The 24,706-nt window shown below is 37.2% G+C and overlaps 1 protein-coding gene and 1 pseudogene across 4 annotated transcripts; one reads left to right on the top strand and one right to left on the bottom strand.

Annotated features, from left to right (window-relative positions):
• Positions 1-19: 19 nt before the first annotated feature.
• LOC127652098 (protein RRP5 homolog) lies at positions 20-2,638 on the top strand (annotated as a pseudogene).
• Positions 2,639-3,370: 732 nt separating this feature from the next.
• On the bottom strand, positions 3,371-13,173 carry LOC127651603 (RING finger protein 122-like). Of its 4 annotated transcripts, none has more exons than XM_052137512.1 (7): positions 12,678-13,173; positions 12,135-12,218; positions 8,128-8,278; positions 7,679-7,721; positions 6,248-6,289; positions 5,216-5,298; positions 3,371-4,086 (listed from the first exon to the last, which is right to left on the bottom strand). In XM_052137512.1, the coding sequence occupies exons 2-7, from the start codon at positions 12,157-12,159 to the stop codon at positions 3,963-3,965; spliced, it is 468 nt and encodes a 155-aa protein (XP_051993472.1). In that variant the 5' UTR covers positions 12,160-12,218; positions 12,678-13,173; the 3' UTR covers positions 3,371-3,962. The 4 variants fall into 4 exon arrangements, with proteins under 4 accessions (XP_051993472.1, XP_051993474.1, XP_051993473.1 ...); XM_052137514.1 differs by lacking the exon at positions 12,135-12,218 and adding an exon at positions 11,788-12,076; XM_052137513.1 differs by having other exon boundaries at positions 12,135-12,805; positions 12,926-13,172.
• Between the last annotated feature and the right edge of the window lie 11,533 nt (positions 13,174-24,706).

Below are 24,706 nucleotides of genomic sequence, written 5' to 3'. Positions count from 1 at the left end.
GCTGAATGTGTGGGTGGCCATGCTCAATCTGGACAGAGTTTGCAGAAGGTCTTTGAATGGGCCATTCAGTACTGTAAACCTCAGCCTGTGTACCAACAGCTGGCCAAAATTTATGCCAAGTCAGACAAGATCAAAGAGAGAATTATTCCCTAATGACTTGAGATCAGTTTGGTTGTTAGTAGAGATGCACTTATAAATACAATTCTGGCCAATACCGATTACTGGATAGTTAGTTTTGTGTTATACGCTACTGTGAAAAAGTCTAAGGCACTTGTAAAAAAAAAATGCTGTAAAGTGAGGATATTTTGAGAGTTTACTTGCTAAATGTCAGACCTCAGAACATTAATGTGCTGTGTAAAAGATGGCAAACTATTTTAAACCTGCAATATAAAAGAATTGTACTGTTTAAATTTCAATAAAATAAGCCCTCATATTATCAGCTTCCAATATCAATCAATGGGATAATGATTAAAATGCACTAATATTGACCAAAAACTAAACTTTATGTTGTTATATTTTGGTCTGTGAGTGTTTAGGAGGCAGAGAAACTTGGTGAAACGCTTCAGGCAGGAGAAAGCTGTTTATCAAAGTTATGCCACCTTCCAGCTATGACAGGGCCAAAGCAACGCTGCCAATGCCCTTCTACAGAGGGCGCTACAGAGTCTGTCCAATAAAGAATGTAATTGCCAACTACATATCATTCTTGCCAATTACATGTTTTCAATGTTTATGTGTATAATGCCATTTCACTGCTTAAGTTTAGATATATAATAAAGTTTTTGTTTAGTTTTTTTGGCATCAATGAATATGATATTCAGGCTCTATTGCCGGTACCTGATATGATCTTATCTATAGAGCATAATGCCTAAAGCAACACCTCAAGATAGTCTATTGGTAGCTCTTGTGTTTTTTCCATGTCGGCCTTTCCAGATGTAGACTTGATCGCCAAATTTGCCCGTTTGGAGTTTCAGTACGGGAATACTGAGAAAGCCAAATCCATGTTTGACATGGTCTTGAGCACTTACCCCAAACACACAGCCCTGGTCAGTGTTTATAGATCTGATGGTGAAGCACGGCTCTCTGAAGGATGTGAGGTAAGCACAATTGCTGGCTCATACTTGTATAAGTTGTAATGAGCAGTGTTGGGGAAGCTACTTTGAAAATGTGTCTTCCTGAGCTACAACGATGTAGTTTAACTACACTCAAGCTACTATTTTAATAAAATAGTTTGGTACAAGCTTCTAACAAAAACTAGCTTAAGTGCATTGAAGCTATTTAAAGAAGAAAATAGTTTAAGATATAGAGTATAACAGTCAGATAATTAATCTGTTATATATTAATTTAGTGTTAATTTCCCTTATGAAAATTAGCTATAGTATCCCTTGTTACCATGGTATTCCTAGTTAAACCAAAGGAAGCACAAAATTAACTATGGATACTACAATATTACTATAGTAAAACCATGGTTCATTTTTGTAATGGTTCAACAAATAGGGTGATAACATTAAATTGAACTGATTTGTACTTGATATACATAAACTAGGTAAACTAGAAGACACCCTATTTTTTATAACTGAATCTAAATAAAGTGATAAAGGCCAGCAATATACTAAATATTTTGCTACAAAAATGAAGACAAAGACTCACTAAAATGAATCTGAGTTACCAGCGCTGCAAAAGTGAGGATGGTTTAGGTGAGCGCATTCGATTATTCCCTCGGCTCCACTGCTGCATTCGTTACAGCGCTACTCATTGGAAAATTTTGTCTTTAACTGGAAAGGATACACTTTTGTGAAAATAACTGAGCTATTGCCACACTACCAAAACATGCAGCTCATTTAGTAGCTCCTGAATAGGAGTTTGAGGATTTTACTATAGAGTCCATACAATAAATTCTTAAACGAATGATAGAGGTCGGCCGATAGTGGATTTTGCCGATACCGATGGTGGTGGGAAAGACCGGTAACAGATTAAAATTAAAACTGATTTATAGAATGTAAAAATTTTTATTATTCTTTCCTTACCATAGCGGGAACAGACAGAGTCCAAAATGAATAAAATCCCAGATGCAGTTATTGTTCAACCGAAATCCCTAAAATAACCAGAAAAAAAAATGATGATTTGGTGCATAACGCAGGACTTTTAAGAATAAAATGCCCGAAACACACTGGGGACTCTTATTTTGAAATGACAAAATAATTAAAAAACAATCTGCAACTATCACCTTACATTTTTGCAGATAAAAATAGTTCCAAAAAGCAACTATCTGCACTGATTAATCGGTAAAACCGATATATCGGTTTACCTCTAATACTAACCTATTATATTAGATCCTATATAATCAGATAAAGCTTCTTTTTTTTAACAACAATGTGTTGTTACTTGTGGAGTAGAATATAATCTAAAAATCAATTAAATTCTGATTTACACAAGATTTAATCCACACTATTCTCCTGTTCTCCTCAGAGAGCTGTTTGACCGTGTGATCCACCTTAGTGTGGTTGTGAAGAAGATCAAGTGTTTCTTTAAGCGTTACCTGGAGTACAAGAAGAAGAGCGGCACACCTGAAAGCATCCAGGCAGTCAAAGAGAAAGCTTTGGAATAAGTGGAGTCCAAAGGAGCAGAAGCCGCCATCTAGAACCAGAATCTAATATTTTACATTATCATTAAATTCAGAACGTGGGGTGCATTATGATGAACAAACCTAAAATAAATTTTGCCTCATTTTGTATCTTGGGCTCAATATATGTCAGGAGATGCACAACGTTGTCACTTGGTGTGTTTCAGAACTCTTGGACAGATTTCCTGAAGTAGTTATCTTGCAATAATATGACTGTGAATGAATGGATAGTAAATAGTCTCTACCAATCAGTGTTTATATGCATAATGCAACAATTTGAGTGAACATTTTAATTGTAAAATTTACATGAATAAAATTAATGTCTTATTATGCTTTAATGACAGCATTACAATTATTTTTGTTTATTTTTCAAAATGTTTAAGCTTTATTTACAAGTTTAACCTTCAGAGTCCCAAGCATAAAATATTATGATGCATTTTCTGATTATTTAAATAAATAAGCATATTTTGTTTTGGGGTAAATTTTGTGACTTGGCAGTTTATTGGGGAAATCTTTTTAAGCACATTTTGCTTTGAAGTGACATGAATGAATAAAGTTACAACATTCAAAATTAAACATTTTCCTACACAAACTGCTGTGAAAAAGTTATGTGTAGTATTATTTTTTATTAAAAACAAAAAAAGGTATTTACTTGCTGTGAACAAATGTTGCGGTCTCTTGAGGGTTAAATTAGAATCACAGATTTTCCATGTGGAGTTTTGAACACCATTGTACATACAAAAATGAGGGTTAACCACAAAACCATGACATTTTATTCCAAAACAAACAATACAAAATAACAAGAAAAGGGAAAAATTCAAGCAATGAACACGAGATTGAATAAGAACTGCTGGTTACTGATTATATAGTTAACATTTCATTAAGGACTACACACAATCTTCATAAAAGACCTGTAGTACCAGTCACATAGACGGCGCACCACCTACACCCTATTTGTCATGTATATGTGTCTGTCCTTCTACGTTTAATTGCTGAAGTTCAATGTTTTCTTTGTTGCTTGGTTGTTAGATCCCCTGAGGCAAACTCCTGAGACATTTACCTCTCATATCGACGTCCATTACTAAGCATGCATGTTGTGTTGCTCTCTTTAGAACCATATTGTGGCACAATATATAGGAGATTATTCTTGCATTGGCTACTGGCGATATAGTACTTATTCACTAGTGGAGGCTGATGTTGTCGTTCTGTTTTTTTGCGTTCACAGGGTCCCCAGTGGCGGTGCATATAGGTGGCTTTGGAGAGCCTAGGCAGATCATATATGTTCCAACAATTGCAGAACTAGTGAGTGTTAATCTGGCCATGGGCCATATAGTTTCTGGGGTCACACTTCTTCAGGGTCCTGGAGCCCCTCCGCTCCTAGTGGGGTATCAGCACTCTGTTGACGCATAATGGGCTTATTGCACATAGGGCAGACGCTGCGGATCTCGAGCCATTTAAGCAGGCACCTGCAAGTTATGTTAAAATAGCAGAACACAAGAGAATTCTTTAGAAATGGCATTGCATTTTTGGCCGTCCTGGTACCAGTAGTATTTTTTGCATGCATTTTTCCCATATGGATTTCATAAAATCCTTCATTAATGAGTTCTAAACCATCACTGAGGTAAATCCGAACATTACAATCTTTGTTTTGAAGCAAGAAAAGTTACGAAAATCTGAGAAAAACAAAGGTTCTCTGTACGTAACAGCTTTTATAAAGGAATGAACTACAATCCCATGAAGCATTGTGAATGACATGATCGAATTATACAATGGAAAAAAATATAACACTACTGATTTAAAGTTGTTGATTGTAATTATAGAAACAAAATATTTCAAGTTATTGCAAAGTATTCAGTTATATGCAAGAATATAAGTAGTTTAAGAGTGTAGGGAGACTCAGTTACATCATAGTTTATCATGTGAGTGAGCGGTCAACACTGAGCTCTTTTGCTGCAGTATGTTTGCTGCAATTCTCTGATTGGTGGATGTTTCTCTGCAGGATCATGGGTAGTGTAGTTCTTCACCATAATTTCCACTATTAAACGCGATAGTAAATAACACAGACTGATGGCTTCAACAAAAGTATATAACATAGATGAACAACCTCAGAGCCCACAATAGGTCTGTCTTTATAGGTTTATAAGATGTAGTTTAAAAATGTATTCCACCATGATGAAAATGAATGGGTGTTTAATTCTGGAACGCAATTGTTCCACTCTGTTGCCAAACTTGACAATGCAAAAGTTGCCGCCATAACACTAGGGTGTTGCTTTGTGGTTGCTAAGGCGTACTGTGTGGTTGCCCAAGTCAAAAGAGGCCACTCTAAGTCACTATGGTATTCTGATTCCTAGATATTGATCACATTAGAGTACACTAGCATACAGTATAGATGGCCTCAAAGCTACAAGGTATGGACACCAAAACACAATTTTGATTATTGTTAAAACTCCAATTTGGATCACATGAGGTCTTAAACAACCATGCAAGAGGTGGGAATGTGCGTCATTTTGCAGGTGTAGATTCCAGACAGGCCTAGGCATAAGCAAATGTGACATGTCTCCAATGAATACACACTTGTCTAATAGTATTACTCACTTCTTATGAAAGGTGTGTGAACATGGGCACACGCCCAGCTCATCTCTGGTCTTGAATTCCTCTAGACACACCGCACAGGGTTGCTGCATCAAATTGAAGACAAACCTATTTTAGTATCTTTCTTTCACACCCACATAAATTGAAGACTGAGAGGGATAGTTCACCCAAGAATAAAAATGGTCACAATGTCATAACATTTATTTTACTGTTGGTTAATGTCATAAAATATTAGTAACATGCACAGATTTAAATGAATATTCATTGATGGTGGATATAACAAATAAGGTGTAAATATGCCAAAAAATGTGTCTTATTCAGATTTAAGGATATTGAATCTGGTAATGTTAATGTGTTTATAAATGTTAATATGTAACATAATTACATAAAATATTTTTTGGCACATGGTACAAGAATACTGTCAATAAAATAACGTGGTGTGGTGTGGTGCTATTTGGTCATTATTCAACATTTTACACGGCTATTCATCTCGATAGCATTTGAATGTAATAGTCTTAGCACAAAACATATTTTGAAAGAGAAATGTCGTGGGCAATTTTGTGTTGTATAATGTGACAGAACCAGAATTTTATGCGCTATTCAAATTATAAGTATTTACATACCAAACTTGAAATAGGATTAGGCTTGGGGTTAGTAATGAAAAATAATCATTGGTACTTTGCAAGGCTGTAACAACATATTTTGGATACATTGGGGTAATATATTAATATTGAAAAACAATAATTATCACTAATATGAATATTGCAGGGACACGTCTCACTATAATGGTCCCCCAATGTCTATGGTAGCCACAACCCTGCTTTTTTGGGACTTAGTTGGGGGAAATACGATTTGTTAAATGTTCAGCAGTAACTTTTGTAACTGAAAGGTTAGAAAAGCATAAATGGCACCATTTCCTGAGAATGACTCATGTGTAAATGGAAGAAATGCATTAGACATACCTCAAACAAACAAAAAGCCACAGTGTCAAAATATTTGTCATATACAACTAGACCAAATTTTCCAAAAACTTACTCCCAGCAGGCTTAGCTTCTTGCCAGCACCTTTCAACACCACCTATAAAATTAAATAAAAATATGTATTTTATTTTCAACCACTGAATCCAAACAATTTTCAAACAAAAAGTTATTTTCCCATAACTCAAACCTTTCCTAGCCTAGACAATGAGAATTGAGCTATTGTCATAGATTATTATGTCTACTTTTTTAAATTATTCATGTAACAAAAAAAGGAGAAGAAGAACAAAAAAATACTTCCTCCATTCCCATTTTAATATGCAGAGAGAACTATAAGTAAGCCATTCAGATACACCATGGAACTGAAAAATAACTATACTGTATATAATACAGCATATAATATATACTAGTTACTACTAACATAATATATTCAAATTATATACTCTGTTATATACTAGAGGTCGACCGATAGTGGATTTTGCCGATACCGATAACTAAGGTGGTGAGAAATGCCGATAACAGATTCATTGGCCAATAGTTTTTAAAATTGATTCAAAGAATGTAAAAAAAAAAAGGCCTTATTCTTTCCTTATTATGGTGGGAAAAGACTAAGAGTCCTAAATGAATAAAATACCAGATGCAATTAATTGTTCAACCAAAATAACCAGAAAAAAGTTTATGATTTAGTACATAACACGAGACTTTAAAGTATAAACAAGCCCTAAACACACCCGGGGACTCTTTTTTTAAAAATTACGTAATGATGAAACTATCTGCAACTATCGCCAAAGATTTTTGGAAATAAATATAGTTCCAAAAAACAACTATCGGCATTAATTGGTAAAAACCGATATATCGGTCTATCTCTATTATATACTATATAGTACTTATATACTGCATAGCATGTAGTACATACTATATTTTTATACATTGGAGAACCATGAAAATACCATTGTATATGAGGGTTTTGCATGGTACTACAAGGTGATACTTTCTGGTATATTTGTGCTACTTGGTTCACTTCAAATGTTGCATATCTTGTGTCATGCTTGTATGCTGAATCTATTTATGGGTGAAGAATATCATGAAGATCATCCGTTAGATAGGATTTCATCATCACGCTGGCAAAGGCTGTTAGATATAAATATAGCACAGACTGTGTGCATATGTACTCTGTGTATAGAGCTGTTCAGCCGTGATGTCAATTTGTAGGAGAACCCCGAAGGTTTATTACCATGGGTTACCTCAGGAATTTCCCATGGGTTTTTCCTCATGGGTTTTTTTCAATTTACAAGTAAAATTAGGTCTGCGGTAAACATTACTTGAAGAGAATTGGGCATTTTGTTCTGCAACATAAATTACACATAGTCATACTTCTTATGTGAAATTTGAAGCCACCGTGTTTTAAAAAAAAAACATGGCTCGACAATGCAAATTCTCTTCTGTGTTTTGAACTACAACCTGAACAGCTCTATTGTTTCATGCCCACCTCATTGTAGCTGTACTGCTCCCTTGTGCCTTGCCGTTTCAACCTGTAGAAGACAGAAGAAAAAAATGAAAAGAAGGCTCCACACTTCCTAAGTTAATGTGCATGCAAGTTTAACTGCAACAACTGCTGTGGGTGGAGCAAAAGATCAGAGAGAGATGTTATGATTGTGTAAATCGTTTTGCGGCACCATTTCCTCCCTCGGATGTTCTCTCTGTAATCTACTGTATACAGTACAGTGGCCTCAAAGTATTTGTACTCTAGAGCCACATAATGTATGCATTTCATTGTATTACATACTGTAAGCTATTTGGAGCCACTTTACATAACATTCTTCTAGATAACATTTACATATGTTCTGTGTGTATGATTATACATGTCTTTACAGGACCAGAGGTTTGATGTGTGTAACAGGTACAAGCATTGTGTGAGTGTGGTGCATGTGTTCTTGCCTGAACAGGTAGCAGCAGAAGATTACGCTGAGCATGAAGATGAACATGCCTATGCCCAGTACAATGACGTACATGTTGAGTGGTAGGCGGTAGATATCTTCTTCAGACATATCACAGTCTGAATGCTGCAGTCCTAGACCACAGAGGCAGCCTAGACACATACAAAAACATTTAAAGGAACAGTTCGCTCAAAAATGGCAATTCTGTAATCATTTATTCACCATTATGTTGTTCCAAACCAATATGACAAAAGGATACATTTCCTTCAAAGAATGTAATGTGTCTGAGCTTTCAAGATTCAGAAAAATGCATATGCAGAGGGGTCGGGTTCAAGCCCCTGCCCTTTTGCTGAGGTGCCCCTCAAATGCCAACTAAAATGAAAGCTTGCACACCCAAAAGAAATTACTTTTTTTTATGCTTAAAAATAGTATTTTGGGGTGTAAAAATGCGCCAATATTATGCTGAAACTTCTATGCATTGATTATGGAATTTAATAACCTTTTAAAATGACTATAATAATACTCAAGTGTGTTACAGAGGCGTCTCAGAATACATGCACATTCTCGCAACAGATGCGGGCCACGTGCCTGACGAAACAAACGCACTCTTTAAATTAAGAACGTTTAGTTCGGATTTCTGCCTCACTGTTTGTGCATTGCGCACGTCTATATAAGCAAAATAAGTGAATTGTTTTTATTCTCTTTCCCAATTGCGATAGATTATTTTGGAAAATAATTATGAATATAAAATAATCTAATTATTTAACACAATTTTCATAGATTAACAGGGCTACCTACAACATTTATATAAGTGTCATAAATAAGTTACCTAAAACTTTTGAATGTATTATTGGTTGAAATGGGGCAGTGGTGGCTCAGTGGTTGAGGCTCAGGGTTACTGACCAGAAAGTTGGAGGTTCAAGCCCCAGCACAACCAAGATGCCACTGTTGGGCCCTTGAGCAAGGCACTTAACTCCAGGTTGCTCCGGGGGGATTGTCCCTGTAATAAGTGCACTGTAAGTCGCTTTGGATAAAAGCGTCTGCCAAATGCATAAATGTAAATGAGATTGTGTATTCCCAATGACCCCAACCACCACAGACTAATGATTTTGAAGCGACTGCCCCTCAAAAATGTTTTGAGCCCCTGCCCCTCAAATGTCTGTGCATGTCCCTGTTCGGATATTACGCAAAAGCTTCATTAAAGCATCACAAATGTAGTCCATGTAAATTGTGCACTATATTCCAAGTCTTCTAAAGTCATACACCGTGTCCTAACTACACGCGACGCGATCAAATTCCAGCGACAGCAAGTGTGTCTGTCCACACTAGACGCGACGCGACTGTGAGACGCCACACGTCAATCAAAAATCACAGCCATTCAGAACAGCGTGTGGGCGGAGTCTCTCTGTGAAAGCGCACTGCTGGCCCGCGACCACGACTCGCGATTGGAAATGGGTAAGGACATAATAAAATCAAGAAATAACATTATTAAAAATCAAAACATTAACAAAATATACTGACTACCTCTGAATATCTCTACTACGAGCAGAGCTGGCGCGCCAGATCTGCCTTCTGTGCGCCGAGTGTGCACAGCTCGGACTACTGTCATTGTCATTGCGACTCCCCACCCTGCCTGTATTTCAGTAGATTGTCTGGAATGACACCCCTGGATACAGGGACACAAATCGTCATGCCTATTCACTCTACTTTACATTGAAAATAAAGCGGAATTTGTTTTACACAGGTTGATGCGTCATTAGTAGCCTACTATATCTAAATGCTACATTCATTCATTCATTCGCTGTAGATGAAAGTCTAAACTTAACTTACCATGTGTATTCAATGCTTCAGCTATACTTCTCCAGATGGAATCCTTTTTCCTGATGTATTTGTGGGATTTATCGTAGAGAATTGAATGCCTTTGAACTTCGACAATCAGTTCCTCGTTGTCATGTTTGATGATTAAATATTCATGACACGCAGAACTTCCATCCAATGAGATCTCTGTGTGGGCGGATCTGTCAGCCGCGACGTCGCAGAAATAGGAACCGTTTCTAAATTAGAAACTTCGCGTGTCGCCGTCGCGTCTGGTTAGGACAAAAACTCTGATTAACATGGAAAAGATACCTTTTATCGCGTGTCGCGGCATCGCGTGTAGTTAGGACACGGTGATATAGTAGTTTTGGGTGAGCAACTAACTAAAATTGAAGTTGCTGTTAACTGATAATCTTCCTCTCCAGTGAGCGGTAACCTCGAGAACCAATGTGATTGGATCCTTGAGTCAACTCTAAATCATAGTCATACGGGTTTGGAACGTCATAAGGGTGAGTAAATGATTACAGAATTTTCATATCAGGGTGAATTATCCCTTTAAATCAGCAATCCATTGCAACTTCAATCATACCGCCCATAACAGAAACATATTTGAGCGGAACGAATGTAGTGCTTCACAAAGGCCACTTATTGCAGAGGGAATTCTGGGTAATTAGCTACATACAAAACAAATATGGACAACTGTGGGGTTAAATCCAAACTACCATCTGGTCTTGAGGGAAGCCAAACGTGTTGTGTCTGTGCTATAAGTGTACACATTATTCATACATTACTGTTTTGTAACTGCAAATTTGTTCTCCTTTTATATTCCCCAGTCAATGCAAGAGTTAATATGTGTAGTGTTTGCAGGAATCCCCCAAGTATGAATTTGTATAATAGTTCATCTAAGGTGCTTATGTGGAGGGGGGAGCTTGCACTGAGATTAATGTAAGCTTGTGTCATTCTGATGGGGTGGGCAAATGGGGAATTAGTATTTGCTACATGCAGAGGCGAAAATGTCTCAGTTTTTTTAAATATTAAGAGAACTGACTATTTTGCTGAATTATTATTATTTATATGTTTTGCCATATGCAAAGGCAAAATATCTGTTCTTTTAAATGTTTACAAAATTAAATACTATTTTAGATAATAACAATAATAAATATAACTCAGCAAAATAAGAGTCAGTTCTTTACTACTAATAATATAAGTAGTAGTAAAAATCAAAATTTTTCAGAGGCAAAATATCTAAGTTCTTTAAAGTTTTAATAAAACTGAACATTGTTTTTGTTGGACAATAATAATAATAATAATGTTTTACCATATGCAGAGGCGAAAGATCTCACTTCTTGAACATTAATGAAACTGAATCATATTGTGCTGAATTAATCTTATTATTATTATTATCATTTTGATTATTATTATGTGTTGCCATATGCAGAGACACATTTTTTATAAACTGTATACAATTTTTGTGAAATAATAATAAACATAATAAATATGTTTTTCCATATGCAGAGGTGAAAAATCTCAGTTCTTAAGAATATTAAAAAAACACAATTGTGCTGAATTACAACTATTATAAATATTATTATTATTATTGCCCGCTCAAATAAGGACTGTGACAGTTCCATGGTTCAGTGTTGAAATGTAATGGCAATACCATGGTTCTTTAATATACAGTATACAATGGTAGTGAATGAATAACATGTTAATATACAATGTGTATGCAGTACATGGAGTACAATGTCCTTAAAATAACATCCTAATATTGCCATGTTTTGTCTACAGAAAACATGGTATTGTCATTGATGACAAAAACCACTAACAAAAAAGTACAAATACTTACTGTGCATTATTATTGTTGTCGTTGCACTATTATGTTACAGTGCAATCAATGAGCTCAATCCGTTAATATGTCTAAAAATCAAACATAAAATGTAGATCCATACATTTTCAGAAGAGCAAAAGGCCCACAACATACGGGTTGTTAAAAACAGCCTGCACATTGCAAGAATAGTTCCACAATCCTGACAGTCTGCTCTTGACCTTTATGAATAGTTGCCTTTGGTTGCAAACACATCAACTTCTTCCAACTGGTTTCAACATCCTGAGCAATACCACTTCAAGGACTAATGCTGGGGAGAAAACGAAAAAACTCAAGTTCAGCTGAGACATTTTGGAAAGGCCACTCACCGTTACACCATTGGAATGGTTGCATGTGACTCCAAACACTGGTGCTGCAAACTCAATGCTTGTCAGGAACAGGCAATGCGGGGGCTGGGGATGCAACCAAAACCTTTTTCGAGACAATTTTCTACAATGCACTCAAAGCAGTTGTAGGTCAATGGGTCTAAATGAGACTGTGTGCCATCTTGATTATAGCTCAATTATTCCTTCATTCATACCAATGTTATGACGTCAGTATAGAAGAACAAAAGCTTCCAATCACTTTTTGGCTCCAGTGATGTGAATATGCACAAGGTGCTTTGTTACAAAGACAAAGGGAGCATAATTTGCCCTTGATATTCCTCTTGTCTTCAAGAATGAGTCCATATGCGGCTGAATGGCACTTCAAATCTGATTGTTTTGTGATGTCATATACAAAAGTAAATTAATTCCTTGATAATTCCTCCATATGGTTGTTTAGTGACCACTAAAAATCCCAAAATATAGAGTGATACATACAAAAAAAAGACATCTACAGCAAGAATCCTTAGGAAAACTGCCTTTGTTTACCCTTAAAGCCTTATTGCAAAAGACTTAGGTGTGCTTTGCCCCTCTTTGATGTCCTTGTTCTTTATTCTAGTTCCTCTTCCTCGATGTTGAGGTTTTCTGAGCTATATTCATTTATCAGAAAACAGGCCCTTCAGAGAAACAAAAGAGCACAGTCACACACACAATTCTCAACAGCATCAAGCTTCTTTATCTCTGGAGTGTTTATGTGTGTGTGTCTGCCTGTGTGGGGGAGTATTTTTTCTCTCCACCTAAAACCATCTGCTCTCTCAATCCTTCCATCAAGAAACTCGAAAAACACAAAGTCCTCAGCTCATTCTTCAAATATCCTTGCCAAAAACATAAGGGCCTTGGGATCGAGGTAACGGCTGTCTGGAATATTCTCCAAGAAGGTTAGTTGCTCTGCGTCTCTTTCTCTTTCCCGGCCGCACAGTTTCAGTTTGTAAACAGATCCCTGCTCATGTGATCCCTGGTTTGCCTCGCAACTCTGTCATCAAATTCCTCCCTCCCTTCCTGTGCTATTCCCCTCCTCCAATCTCTCTTCTGTCTCCCTCTCCCTCGCTCTCTTACACCATTTGAGGTTTGGCCTTCTGTCTCTCTGTCTCTTTAGTCAACACTGTAAAGGAAGTAAGACCAAATGCAGGCACTGCTGCAAAAAAGGACCCAAAGGTGACAGACAAAACAGTGATAACGAGAAAGTGAGAGTAAAAAATGGGCCAGAGTAATCACTCTGCTAGAAGAGCAGTGACACATATATGCAGCATATTAGATTAAACACAGATCATGATGCTGTTTGACCTACTAAAGCACAGACATGATGGAAGGCTGTTTATGTTGGAGAACGGAAGATAACTGCAGCTTTTCAAGGGCAAATCCACCTAAAAATGTATACATATACTCTGAATTACGTTGTTCCAAACTCATATGACATTCTTTTTAGTCCGTGGAGCACAATAAGAGGATTTAGCAGACTCTGTGGCTGCTCTTCTCCATATAATGAAAGTGAATGGTGACCAGAGGCCGCCAAGCTCTAAAAAAAGAGATCATTACCATAAAATTATCCCATATGACTTGTGCGCTACATTATACTCCAAGTGTTCTGTAGCCAAATGACAGCGTTGTGTCGAAAGTGTTATTTATGTCATTACTTGCTGAAATGTGCCAAAGCTCTCAAATCTCATTTGCACATGTACACATATTAAAAAATGGAGCATGAAGTTGCGTTACGGCAGGTTTGATTTCGACTATGCCAAATGCATTGGTTTTTTCGCGTGTGACATAACCAGTGTTGGGTTTAATTTGATCAAGTAATTAGTCACTGTAATCCAATTACTTTTTTAGTCAAAAGTAGTGTAACTCATTCCATTTAAAATTCTTGTAACTGATTACAGTTACAGACTTTAAATTAATTCACATATTTTTCTAAAATAACATTTATGTGGAATAGATTTAAAACATTAATTGTGTTCATATACAGGTCATTTATGTGATAGCTGAAGGGTGTACATCACCTTACTCATTGTAAGGGAGAAACGCCTGTTGCTGGTTTGTGACCTGCGAGAAAATAAACAAGGAAAAATAGACATTTTCAATTTATTGTGGAGAAAAGTGTTTTAGAAAGTAACTTAAAAGTAATTAGTGAGGACATTTTCCATTAAATAACAAGTAGTGTAATCTGATTACAAAATTTGCACTGCATGCTCAATTATTAGTCAAATTGTGTTCCTCAGGATTCCTTTTATTGTTGAACAAACACAATGCTCTCAGTCAATCCAAAATGTTATTATTCTCAAGCATTTGAGAAGAGCCCACAAGTTCTCAGTAGGATTTAAGTCAGGTGAGGAAGGGGGGGCCAAGTCATTTTTTGGGCATCTTTGAGGCCCTTGCTGGCAAGCCAAGCAGTAGAGTACTTGGATGCATGTGATGGAGCACTGTCCTGCATAAAGATCATGGCCTTCTTGAATGCTGAGGACTTCATCCTGTAACACTGCCTGAAGAAAGTACTTTCCAGAAACTGGAAGTAGGTTTGAGAGTTGAGTTTCAGTCCATCTTTAACTCGAAAAGGTCCAACTACCTCATCCTTAATGATAGCAGCCCACACCAGTACCCCTCCTCCACCTTGTGTCCAGCCACGGGCCCACCCATCTGGTCCATCAAGAGTCACTCTCATTTCAGCGGTCCATAAAAATCTGTCTTCATGTATTTCTTTGCCCAATCTTGATGCTTCAACTTGTGAATATTTTCAGTGGTGGACATGTCTCTGAGCACTTGGCACCTTGTACTTCTGGACACTCCAGGTAGGATGCAGTTCTGGAATATGGTGGCACTGGAGGATAATGGGTTCCTGGTAGCTTCAAGTTTAATTCTTCTCAAGTCTTTTGCAGATAATTTGTGCCTTTTCTTCTCCATGTGTTTTTTGTGCCCCAGTTGACTATTCGCAACAAAATGTTTAATTGTCCGGTGGTCACACCTCAATAGTTTAGCTATTTCAAGAGTGTTGCATCCATCTGAAATGCATTTTACAATATTTGACATTTTTCAGTATCAGTTAAATCTCTTTTTTGGCCCATTTTACCTGAGGTAATGAAGCTGCCTAATAATTATGCACACCTTGATATAAGGTGTTAGTCACGTTCACCACACACTCCCTCATAACACAAATACATTCCACCTGAAAAATATTGACTCCATTAACCATTCAAGTTTATATGGTTTGGAGTTGGAAAATGTGTATGGAATTAATGATAAGATCAGAATACTCACATGCCTTATAATTGGGAACACAGTGCAGGGAACTAATTAGTAATTTACTTTTTGGATTACTTTTTGAGTAACTTTTTCACAAATAAGATTTTGTTTTTATGAATAACGCCTTGTATTTCGACCTCCGAGACACAAAGCTATCATAGGGCTTCAGAAGACTTGGAATATAGTGTACCAGCTGTATGGACTACTTTTATGGTACTGTTATGGTTTTTTGTCCTTTGAGTTTTGCAGCCCATGGTCACAATCCACTTTCATTGCATGGAGAAAAGCAGCTTTAACATTTGGCAAAACTTCTCCTTTTATGTTCCATAGAAGAAACAAAGTCATATGGGTTTGGAAGGACATAGTGTTGAGTAAATGAGGATAATTTTGTCATTTTTGGCAAAATATACCTTTAAGAAAAAGAAGCGAGAGAAAAGACTTCTTCAACAAAGACAAGCCACCAACCCCCAACACCAGTGAGAGATTCTGCTCTACAGACAACAGCTGCTGCTTGACTAACAACCATGTACTCCTCCCTGTCACACAAAGCAATGTTGATGACTTATGAGTTCAGTTTCAGGCTAACCAGCTTATTTACTGTGTAGGTTTATCTAACAAAACATGGATTACATTAATTACAAGAATGCTATCAACAGTCGAATGAGCATGCTGATTCAGGATTTATTTTCTGGATGTATTAAATTTCGATTTTAATTATATTTTTTTAAACATATAATTTATGTTGGAGAACAAATGTATTTACACATTTGCATTAATTGCAAAATAATGAATTTATTAAGACTACTACCAGTTTATCTAACACATCTATAGCAGAAAGATGCAATATTTTATAATATGTGATGCAACTACAATAATGTTTTTTCAAATACACCTCATATACAAATTCAAGTTTTTATTATTATACTTTAAAAATATCATATCATTATCATAAACAAAATTTGGTTAGTCACATATGTGTTATATTTGCTTTTGCTAATTTCAAACGCTTACAAAATGAATGCTAAGGCTGGCTGAGGTCAGACGTGTTGTGCCTTCTAGTGGCACAAAGTAAAACAGCATTGTCTATAAGAGCATTTTGTTCATTGTTAGACATTTTTGGACTGAAGACAGATGAATTCGGTACAACGAGGCTAAAGGGTCAACGTGGTAAAAGGCTCCTTTGATTTACTTTTCTCCAAAACACAAAATAGCATCAACATTTACTGCAGGACGTTCCTAAATACCTGTTTGTCACTAAGCACTGCAAAATGTCCTGTTCCATTGTGTGTAATGTCTGAAGTGAGGTCATTTGATCTAATATATGATAATTTTTTTTAATGTTGTAAATATAAGCAGCTAATGAAAATCCCTGAAATTAGGAAATGGAGCATCCTTTTCGAAGTTGTTATTTTGAACAAGCATATATATTATTTCGTGTACAAGCATATACAATATTTTTAATGGCCAAACAAGCTTAAAGCAAACTGGTGATAAAATATTTAGGTTTCCTCAATATTAATGTGATTATTTGCTTCCAAGCTAACATTTTGTGGCTTTTATTTAATTTTTTTATGTGTCAATTAGCTTTGACACCATCTACATGCTCAAGTACGCATATCAATAAAATTATCATTAAGCAGATATACACATTTAAAAATCACAGTGTTTCTTTGAATTGAAAATCAAAACATTACTTGAATTCACAGGTGTATCCAAAAATATGATGTGTAGAATACGACTCAGACTAGCAATAGCAAATAGACAATCGTGGTTCATGGCTGTGATGTAAACAAAAGGCTATTGACAATTTAACTAATAGGGAAGAACCCTTAGTCACTTCCTGATTCAATAGGAAACACATAAAACACATAAAACACAAGAATGGAAACTGCACTCATCAAGTGATTTCCCGGGTCCTTAGCGTTAGCCTTTAGCCGCTACATTCTCAGACTTTACTGTAATTCACTGACAGTGATTTCTTTTGAGCACTGCTTGGAGAAGGGGCACCACCATTCATGTATCTTTACTGATTCATGCTAGTATTTTGTGTGGTATCACTATTTGTATAACCATTTTGGCCTGTTAAAACTAACATGATTTCCCTTGTCCAATTGACTTTGGCCAATTTCAATTTTGGCCTGCATTTAAATAACCATTCTTCAAGCCATTTTGTGTTGCACCAAGATCAGTTTTATCACAGGCTCCATTTGGATTTTAATTAGCTTTCATGCTACAATCACCATTTTGTCCAGGCTTTCTTGTACTCCGCTCACGTTTGCACATGTGCCAGTTCCATTGCACCTTATTCACGGGATCCTGTTTATGAGTGCAGTTTATCTTCATCAGTAGGTGGTTTATCCTGTTCATCTTTGCTTTTATCTTCATCGGGATAATCATGGAAGATCTGAATCTTGCCAAAAATACCCTTAAAGTATTGCTGGATGCAAACCTTGGTGTGACCTTTAGCATGTTCCGTGCACGTCTCATCAAAAATTTTGCGCACTATGTCTGCGTAGTGGGACCAGTATTTTGTTTTGAGGAAGGAAGCCTGGGTAAAGCAGGGCAAATCTCTCAGTTTAAGAATGCAACGATTGTGATGATCAGCAAAAACAAACATCCAAACGCCTGGACAATTTAGAAGACAAAAACTTGACACACAAAACATACATTTAGTCACTTTATTTTCAGTTTGACTTATATTTTGTTGTACAAGTTCATCTGATTAGAATATAGCGGTCCAAATTTTGTTTGTTAGTCTACAAATGTGCTCTATTCAAAAATCTAGTGAAGTCTGTTCCAAAAGTTAGCCATCTTAAGTATACTGCCTTCTAATATACCTCATTCTAAGGCAGCACTGCATACTTTGTTGAGAACAAAATTCCAAAACGTATTGAGACAAGCTCAGTGAAAAATAACTTCAAGATGATGGGAAAAAAACAAGAGAAGTTTTGATTATAAATAAATTAGCATTAGCATGTAACATGGACCCAAATGCTAACGTCAACATGTATTTTTATTGATTAACACTTTTTATTATATGGAAATAAAATTATATATATATATATATATATATATATATATATATATATAAAATATATATATATATATATATATATATATATAAAATCTAAATAAAATAATAATCACACACATTTAAAACTATAAATCCCTCTCCACAGTCGCTCCCTGAAAGCCTTCCAAAAAGGTCAAATAATTGCCCCACTTCCTATTAAATACCCCCAAGTTGCCTAGCCTTTCATCTGACATTTCTTCAAATGCTGCCACCCTGCCCATCTCCGTGCACCACTCCGGAAATGAGGGCACTCCAGCTGACCTCCATTCCCTAAGAATAATCTATCTGCCGATCATAACACTGGCTAGAACCCAATTTCTTACCTATGTATCCCCTATATTAATGACTGCCCCATTGCCTAAAATAAAGAGTCTGGGGCAAAATGCAATTTGAGTACCCAAAACGTCACATATAAAACTCTGAACCCTCAACCAAAATTCTTGGATCTTAACCCACCACAAAAAAACATGGAAGAAATAATCTTCTGATTGGCATTGCCAGCAGGTAGGTGTGTCTTTAAGACCAACACTATTCAATCTAGAGGAGGTCCAATAGAATCCATGTAAAATCTTAAATTGCATAAGGCACACTCTTGCACTCTCTAGATGCAGACTTGATGTTTTTTTTAGAATCCTAGCCCACACTCCCTCCTCCAATACCAAGTTTAAATCTTTCTCCCTAATCTCTTAAGAGAAGTTGAAGCTCCGTCCCCCAGACTCTGAATTAGCAGGGAATAATTCACTGATGCCTCATGACCTTTTCCAAAGGCAGTAATGACCACTTCCAGAGTGTCTGCCGCTTTAGGGGGTGTATACTACTCCCAAAAATAGTACAGAGCAGATGGCGCAGATGTAAATACCTAAAGAATTGAGACCTGGGAATCCCAAAATGTTGAACCATATTTTCAAATGATCTCAACACTCAACTCTTATATAGGTCACCGAGCATATTAATCTCCCTCACAATCCACTCTGTCCATCTGAAAGGGGACTTATCAATACATCATTTTGGGTTCAGCCATATGCTCAAAGCAATATTTAAATAAAGGTCTGAATTAAACATTCTGAACACTTTTGTCTATACTGCATGCAAAATGAAAGATAATGGGGTGTAACTTCACTTCTCCGGTTAGTTTGATAGAAAGGCTTTGCAATGGCAAGATAGGATCAAGAACTTCCTGTTCAATACAAAACCAGGGAGGGGCTCTCTCAGGTGGAAGTGACCAAGTAGCCAAATGTCTGAGACTGAATGCATAATAATAAAACAAACTAGCTCAACAACAATCGGCCTATGTAACTCACTGAAGCGCACGCAATCAGGGATGCTTACCATTCCAAATGAAGGAATTCACTGTGTTATCAAATTGCTTGAAATAAGAGTGAGAGAGAGAGAGAGAGAGAGAGACATCTATAGGGAGAGACTTTAGCAGGTAGATGAATTTTGGAATACAATTAATTTTAATAACATTAACCTTTCCAGTCATAGATAAATGCAATGAAGCCCACCTGCCCACATTGCTCAAAAACCTTTTATATCAAAGAGTCAAAATAAACTTGCATAATGGAATAAAATACCCAAATACTTAATTCCCTTTTTGGGCCACAGGAAGGTGCCTGGCTGAAAATCCGTTACTGGACAGTACGCTGTCAGAGCCAAAGCTTCAGCTTTAGACCAATTTAGTCTGTATTGGTCTAAAATATAATCTGTGTAAAGCAAAAGTATATGCACCACACCTTCCGCCACCCCTGGAAAACCAACCTCCTTTCTTTTTGCAGCCGCTACTGGTTCCAGGGCAAGACAGAACAATAAGGGGGAAAGAGGGCAACCCTGCCAGGTGCCCCTATCCAGAGTAAAATAATCTGAAATTAATCCATTCATTTGAAACCGCCACCACCGGGTGTCAATAAAATAACTTAATCCACCCAATAAAAGTATTCCCAAACCAATACATTTCCAAAATTATAAAAAAGATAATTCCATTCTATCATATCAAAAGCTTTTTTGGCATCAAGCGAGATGGCAGCGACCGGAGTCTGATTGTTCCCACTGCCCATATGACATTAATGAAACAACTAATGTTATCAGAAGAGTTACGGGCCCAAATAAACCCCACCTGATCTATGTGTATAAGAGATGTCATAACTTTACTCAATCAGCCAACATTTTTGACAATAATTTAATGTCTAGCTGGATCAGGGAAACTGGACGGTAACTCTTACACTCGCTTGGATCTTTGTCTTTTTTAAGAAACAAACTGATCCGGGCTTGAGAAAAAAAAGCCCTGATCATCAACGTTAGGTACATAAATATGAACCAAAATAACAATTTCAGCTAAAACAATAATGACTTATTTATCTTTCATCTGTTTGAGACATTTGAATTGTAGATGTTTACTTATCAGCATAATGAGTCCTCTGCTCTTACTCGGGCCAGCGTCCATCCCTCTAAACTCAAACAGTCCATGTATGCTTACGAGAGCCCCGTGATAACTTTGTCGTTGTATTGCTCAATTCTGGTGTTTCTATATACATTTTGTGAGACAGAATAACACAACAAAAGATCATCTCTAAAACAAACTCCAGCCAATAGGCGGAATAAACACAAAGAACATGCAGATTCATCCAAACAACTGTCCAAAAGGAGTGTTAATTCACAAATCAAACTCCAGCCGCTTGACGGTCCAGCACGAAAAGAAACAAAAAATGTGCTCAGTTTCCTGGGACAGTCAAGTGAATGTTCAGTGAGCAGTCCACACAGCTGCAATGTGAGTACCACATAGTAACTTACTCACTCCATTGACTTTATGAAGGACATCGCTTGCTGGGGACATGTGAAAATTTTACGGCCATCCTTTGCATCTATTTTCAATTTGGCTGGGAACATCGGTGCAAAAGTGACCTTACGTTGATGTAAGAGTTTCTTGCATTCCTTGAATCATTCTTGTCGAATTTGCAAAGTCTGGGAACAAGAAAATGCTGTGGTTCTTCCAGGAAAGCCTTCCTTTACTCCTCGTCTTGCGTAACACAAGATTTTTATCAGATGATCTCAGAAATTTGGCCAGAATTGATCGGGGCCTGTTTCCCTCAGCGGATCACCGAAATAGAACCCTGCGAGCTCGCTCCATTTCCAGCTCAGAAAGAGCCCATCTAGAAATTTCACCATATCCTGACCCTCTTCGGCCTCAGGAATTCCAACAATACGGACATTATTCCACCAGCTACAGTTCTCCAAGTCCTCCAACTTCTCCCAGACATGCTCCAAATACACCTTGGTTGCTAGCGGATTAGCAGCTAATTCCTTCTCTGATGACTCCAGATAATTGATCCGTTTCTCAACATCCCCCACTCTTGTAACCACCTCGATAAACCGATACAAATATATTTAGTCTCCGTGACAGTGATCGTTTGATGTATTATAGCAAGATCCTCCAAGTCAGTCAGCAACGACCTTCGTCAGCATTACCGACATGTTGAAAATTTCCCTCAGAATTTCCCTATTTTCTCTGACCAAACCGACTCCCAGGCTCGGTGTCTCGGGGGTGGGGTGTCAACTTGAGCACGTAAGTGTTTTTTAATGTCTCCTGAGCCTGAGGACAGTCGTGGAACAGAGTGTATCGAATCTCACCAGTTTATGACATTAATAGTGTTAAAACCAGCAAAGTGCGCAGAGCTTGCCATGCACATCGAACCTCCAATGTCAAACTTTATTAAAAGCAAATGTGAGTCAAGTCTCCCATATGGAGCATCTACATCTAATATCTTATAAAAGTCACTTATGAGATTACATGATGGTTAGCCAACTCTCTTGATTTTGGAACGGAGCTATAATTTTAGGCTGGCATTAGCAAATTCAGAGACCTTTTTTTCTCCAGACAGAAAAATTTGTATTTTGGAGTTCTTGAATATCTGTGAAATACACTGTGTGCATCTGGTGGCTGCTTCTCTTGATACAATGTGCTGACAATCAAAAATATGCTTACATGTAATTTTGGCAAGCGTTCATAGGAGTTCCTCTCGTGACAGTCCATGTCCACTCACATTTTTTCCAAACTCAGTCATATCCAGGTCCATACTGTAGGCACACAAGAAGCTTTTACCATCCATACAGTTGGTGCAATGAGTGACCGTTGTGATATAGAAACACACATGTATCACAGGACATTTCCACTCCTCCACTATCATTGATACTAATGCCACAGGAGTAGTTATATTCAGGTATACAAGGGCAGTTGAATTCGAAAGATGTGTAGAATTGCCAGGGACATAATGCCACATAAACCATTCATAAAATACTCTTGGTTGGACTGGAGGATCTGGGCCATCATATGGAACTTATCCATATTGATATGTTACTGTTGAGATGTACCTGAATGAGAACAAGAAAAATTGTGACTTAAAAAGAGTGTTTTAGATATTTTTCACTCAGAATATCTTCCATAATTTGGATTCTTTGTCAACATGAATTTGTAACATATTTTACTTCTGTAATGTGAAGTATTTCCGAGTAAAATATGATAATTGAGATTAAAATATATGTAGAGTGAGGCTTGATTTTATCTATCAGGAGATTACTGGATTGTGAAAAGTGAGTGTTGCAGACCAGAATTAAGCCGGACCTGAATTCAAGTTTGCAGTCAAGTCAACCAGGGGGCAGTGCCCCATCTTTTAACCTATTTTTAATCATTTAGTTATTATCTTTTAAACGTTGTAATGGGTGTATACCTTTAAGAGAACGGGTGAGGGGGTGTTGTTGTCTGTGCTACTTGAGAATAAAAGTTATTCTGTTCAGACCAGTGGTGTTCATTAAAGATTATTACACGGTGTCAAAAGCACTTGACGAGAACACAGCCTCGAAAGAACTGAATAAATTGAATCCCCCGGAGAGTTTTTATTTGATCGTCCAAATGAGTTGGAAGCAACGCTTTCAGCGCTTTTGGAGTGCAACAAAATTAGACAAAGAAGACGGTGATGTTCAGGTCAGTTCTTTAATATATGCCATGGGAAATGAAGCCGAACACATATTCAAATCATTCACTTTTAATGAGGATGATGACAAGTAGAAATTCTTCGTTGTGCTAAGACACATCTTGTGCCAAGATACAATGAGTATTTCTTCCCCAAACGAAATGTGATTCACGAGCGAGCCTGTTCCTATCAAAGAGTACAGTGCCCCGGTGAAAAGGCTGAAACCTTTATTAGAGCTCTCTATGACTTATCAGAACACTGTGACTTTGGTGAACGTAGAGATGAACACATTCGGATTGGATATGAGATCGGATAGTTGTGGGCATACTTGGTAGAGAACGGTCACGTAGACTGCAGTTGATGTCCGATCTTACACTGGCCCAAACTATTCAGAGTGTCCGTCAGTGTGAGGAAGCGCTTCAAGTTAACCAGCAGGGGGAGGCGTGTGCTGCAGTACATGAGTTTGTACAAGGAAAAGCAGCAGAAAGAAGGAAACCGAAATGAAAACCTAAAAGAAATAATGACAAGGAGCCAGGAGAACCAAAATGTGGAAGATGTGGAAAAATCAAACACATACAACAGTAAATATGCCCAGCAATGAAATCCACATACCGTAAATGTAAAAAAAGTGGATCACTGGGAAAGAAAGTTTCACAGTAAATCAGTGAGAGAAGTGACTGAGACTGTTGCACAAACACCATATATGCTGGGTGCTGTTACAAATTCACACAGAGATGATGAGCAATGGACTATACAAATTACCATTGGAGAAACAACAGTCAATTTTAAAATTGATTCTGGTGCTGATGCAAACAAACATCATGTGTGAACAAACATTCAGCAGGCTAAATCCTGAGAGAGTATTAGAGCAGTCAAAGGTCAAATTATGTAGTCTTGGAGGTCGACAGGATTGCTTGGGAAAGCTTAAAGCCAGCACAAGATACAAAGGAAATTTGTACACATACCCAGTGTATGTCATCTATGGACAAAGTGTGAACAATTTGCTAAGCCGAACCGCTGCATCCTCAATGGGGCTGGTTAAATCATTGAAGAATTTAACAGTGCATTTGGTGAGCATGGAACTCTTAAAACAGAGCCTGTTAAAATCCAGCTAAAGGACAATGCTTAGCACATAGCACACATAATTTCCTTGCCTCTCACACAAAAGGTAAAGGAGGAGCTGCAGCACATGGAAGAGAACAGGGTCATTGAGCCAGTGACAGACCCTACGGACTGGTGTGCACCCA

Source organism: Xyrauchen texanus, chromosome 11 (assembly GCF_025860055.1).
Source record: "Xyrauchen texanus isolate HMW12.3.18 chromosome 11, RBS_HiC_50CHRs, whole genome shotgun sequence".
Lineage (NCBI taxonomy): Eukaryota > Metazoa > Chordata > Actinopteri > Cypriniformes > Catostomidae > Xyrauchen > Xyrauchen texanus.
Note: the sequence above shows the minus strand (reverse complement) of the source record. Positions and strands in the feature narration are given on the sequence as shown.

What these genes read in the sequence shown, in the direction of transcription:
- LOC127651603 (XM_052137512.1), bottom strand. Translation starts at nt 12,159, where the DNA reads ATGCAACCATTCCAATGGTGTAACG. An exon ending in AGCAGTACAGCTACAATGAG is followed by an intron (nt 6,290 to 7,678) that starts GTGGGCATGAAA and finishes TTAATTTTATAG; the next exon opens with GTGGTGTTGAAAGGTGCTGG. An exon ending in AGAAGCTAAGCCTGCTGGGA is followed by an intron (nt 5,299 to 6,247) that starts GTAAGTTTTTGG and finishes AATTTGATGCAG; the next exon opens with CAACCCTGTGCGGTGTGTCT.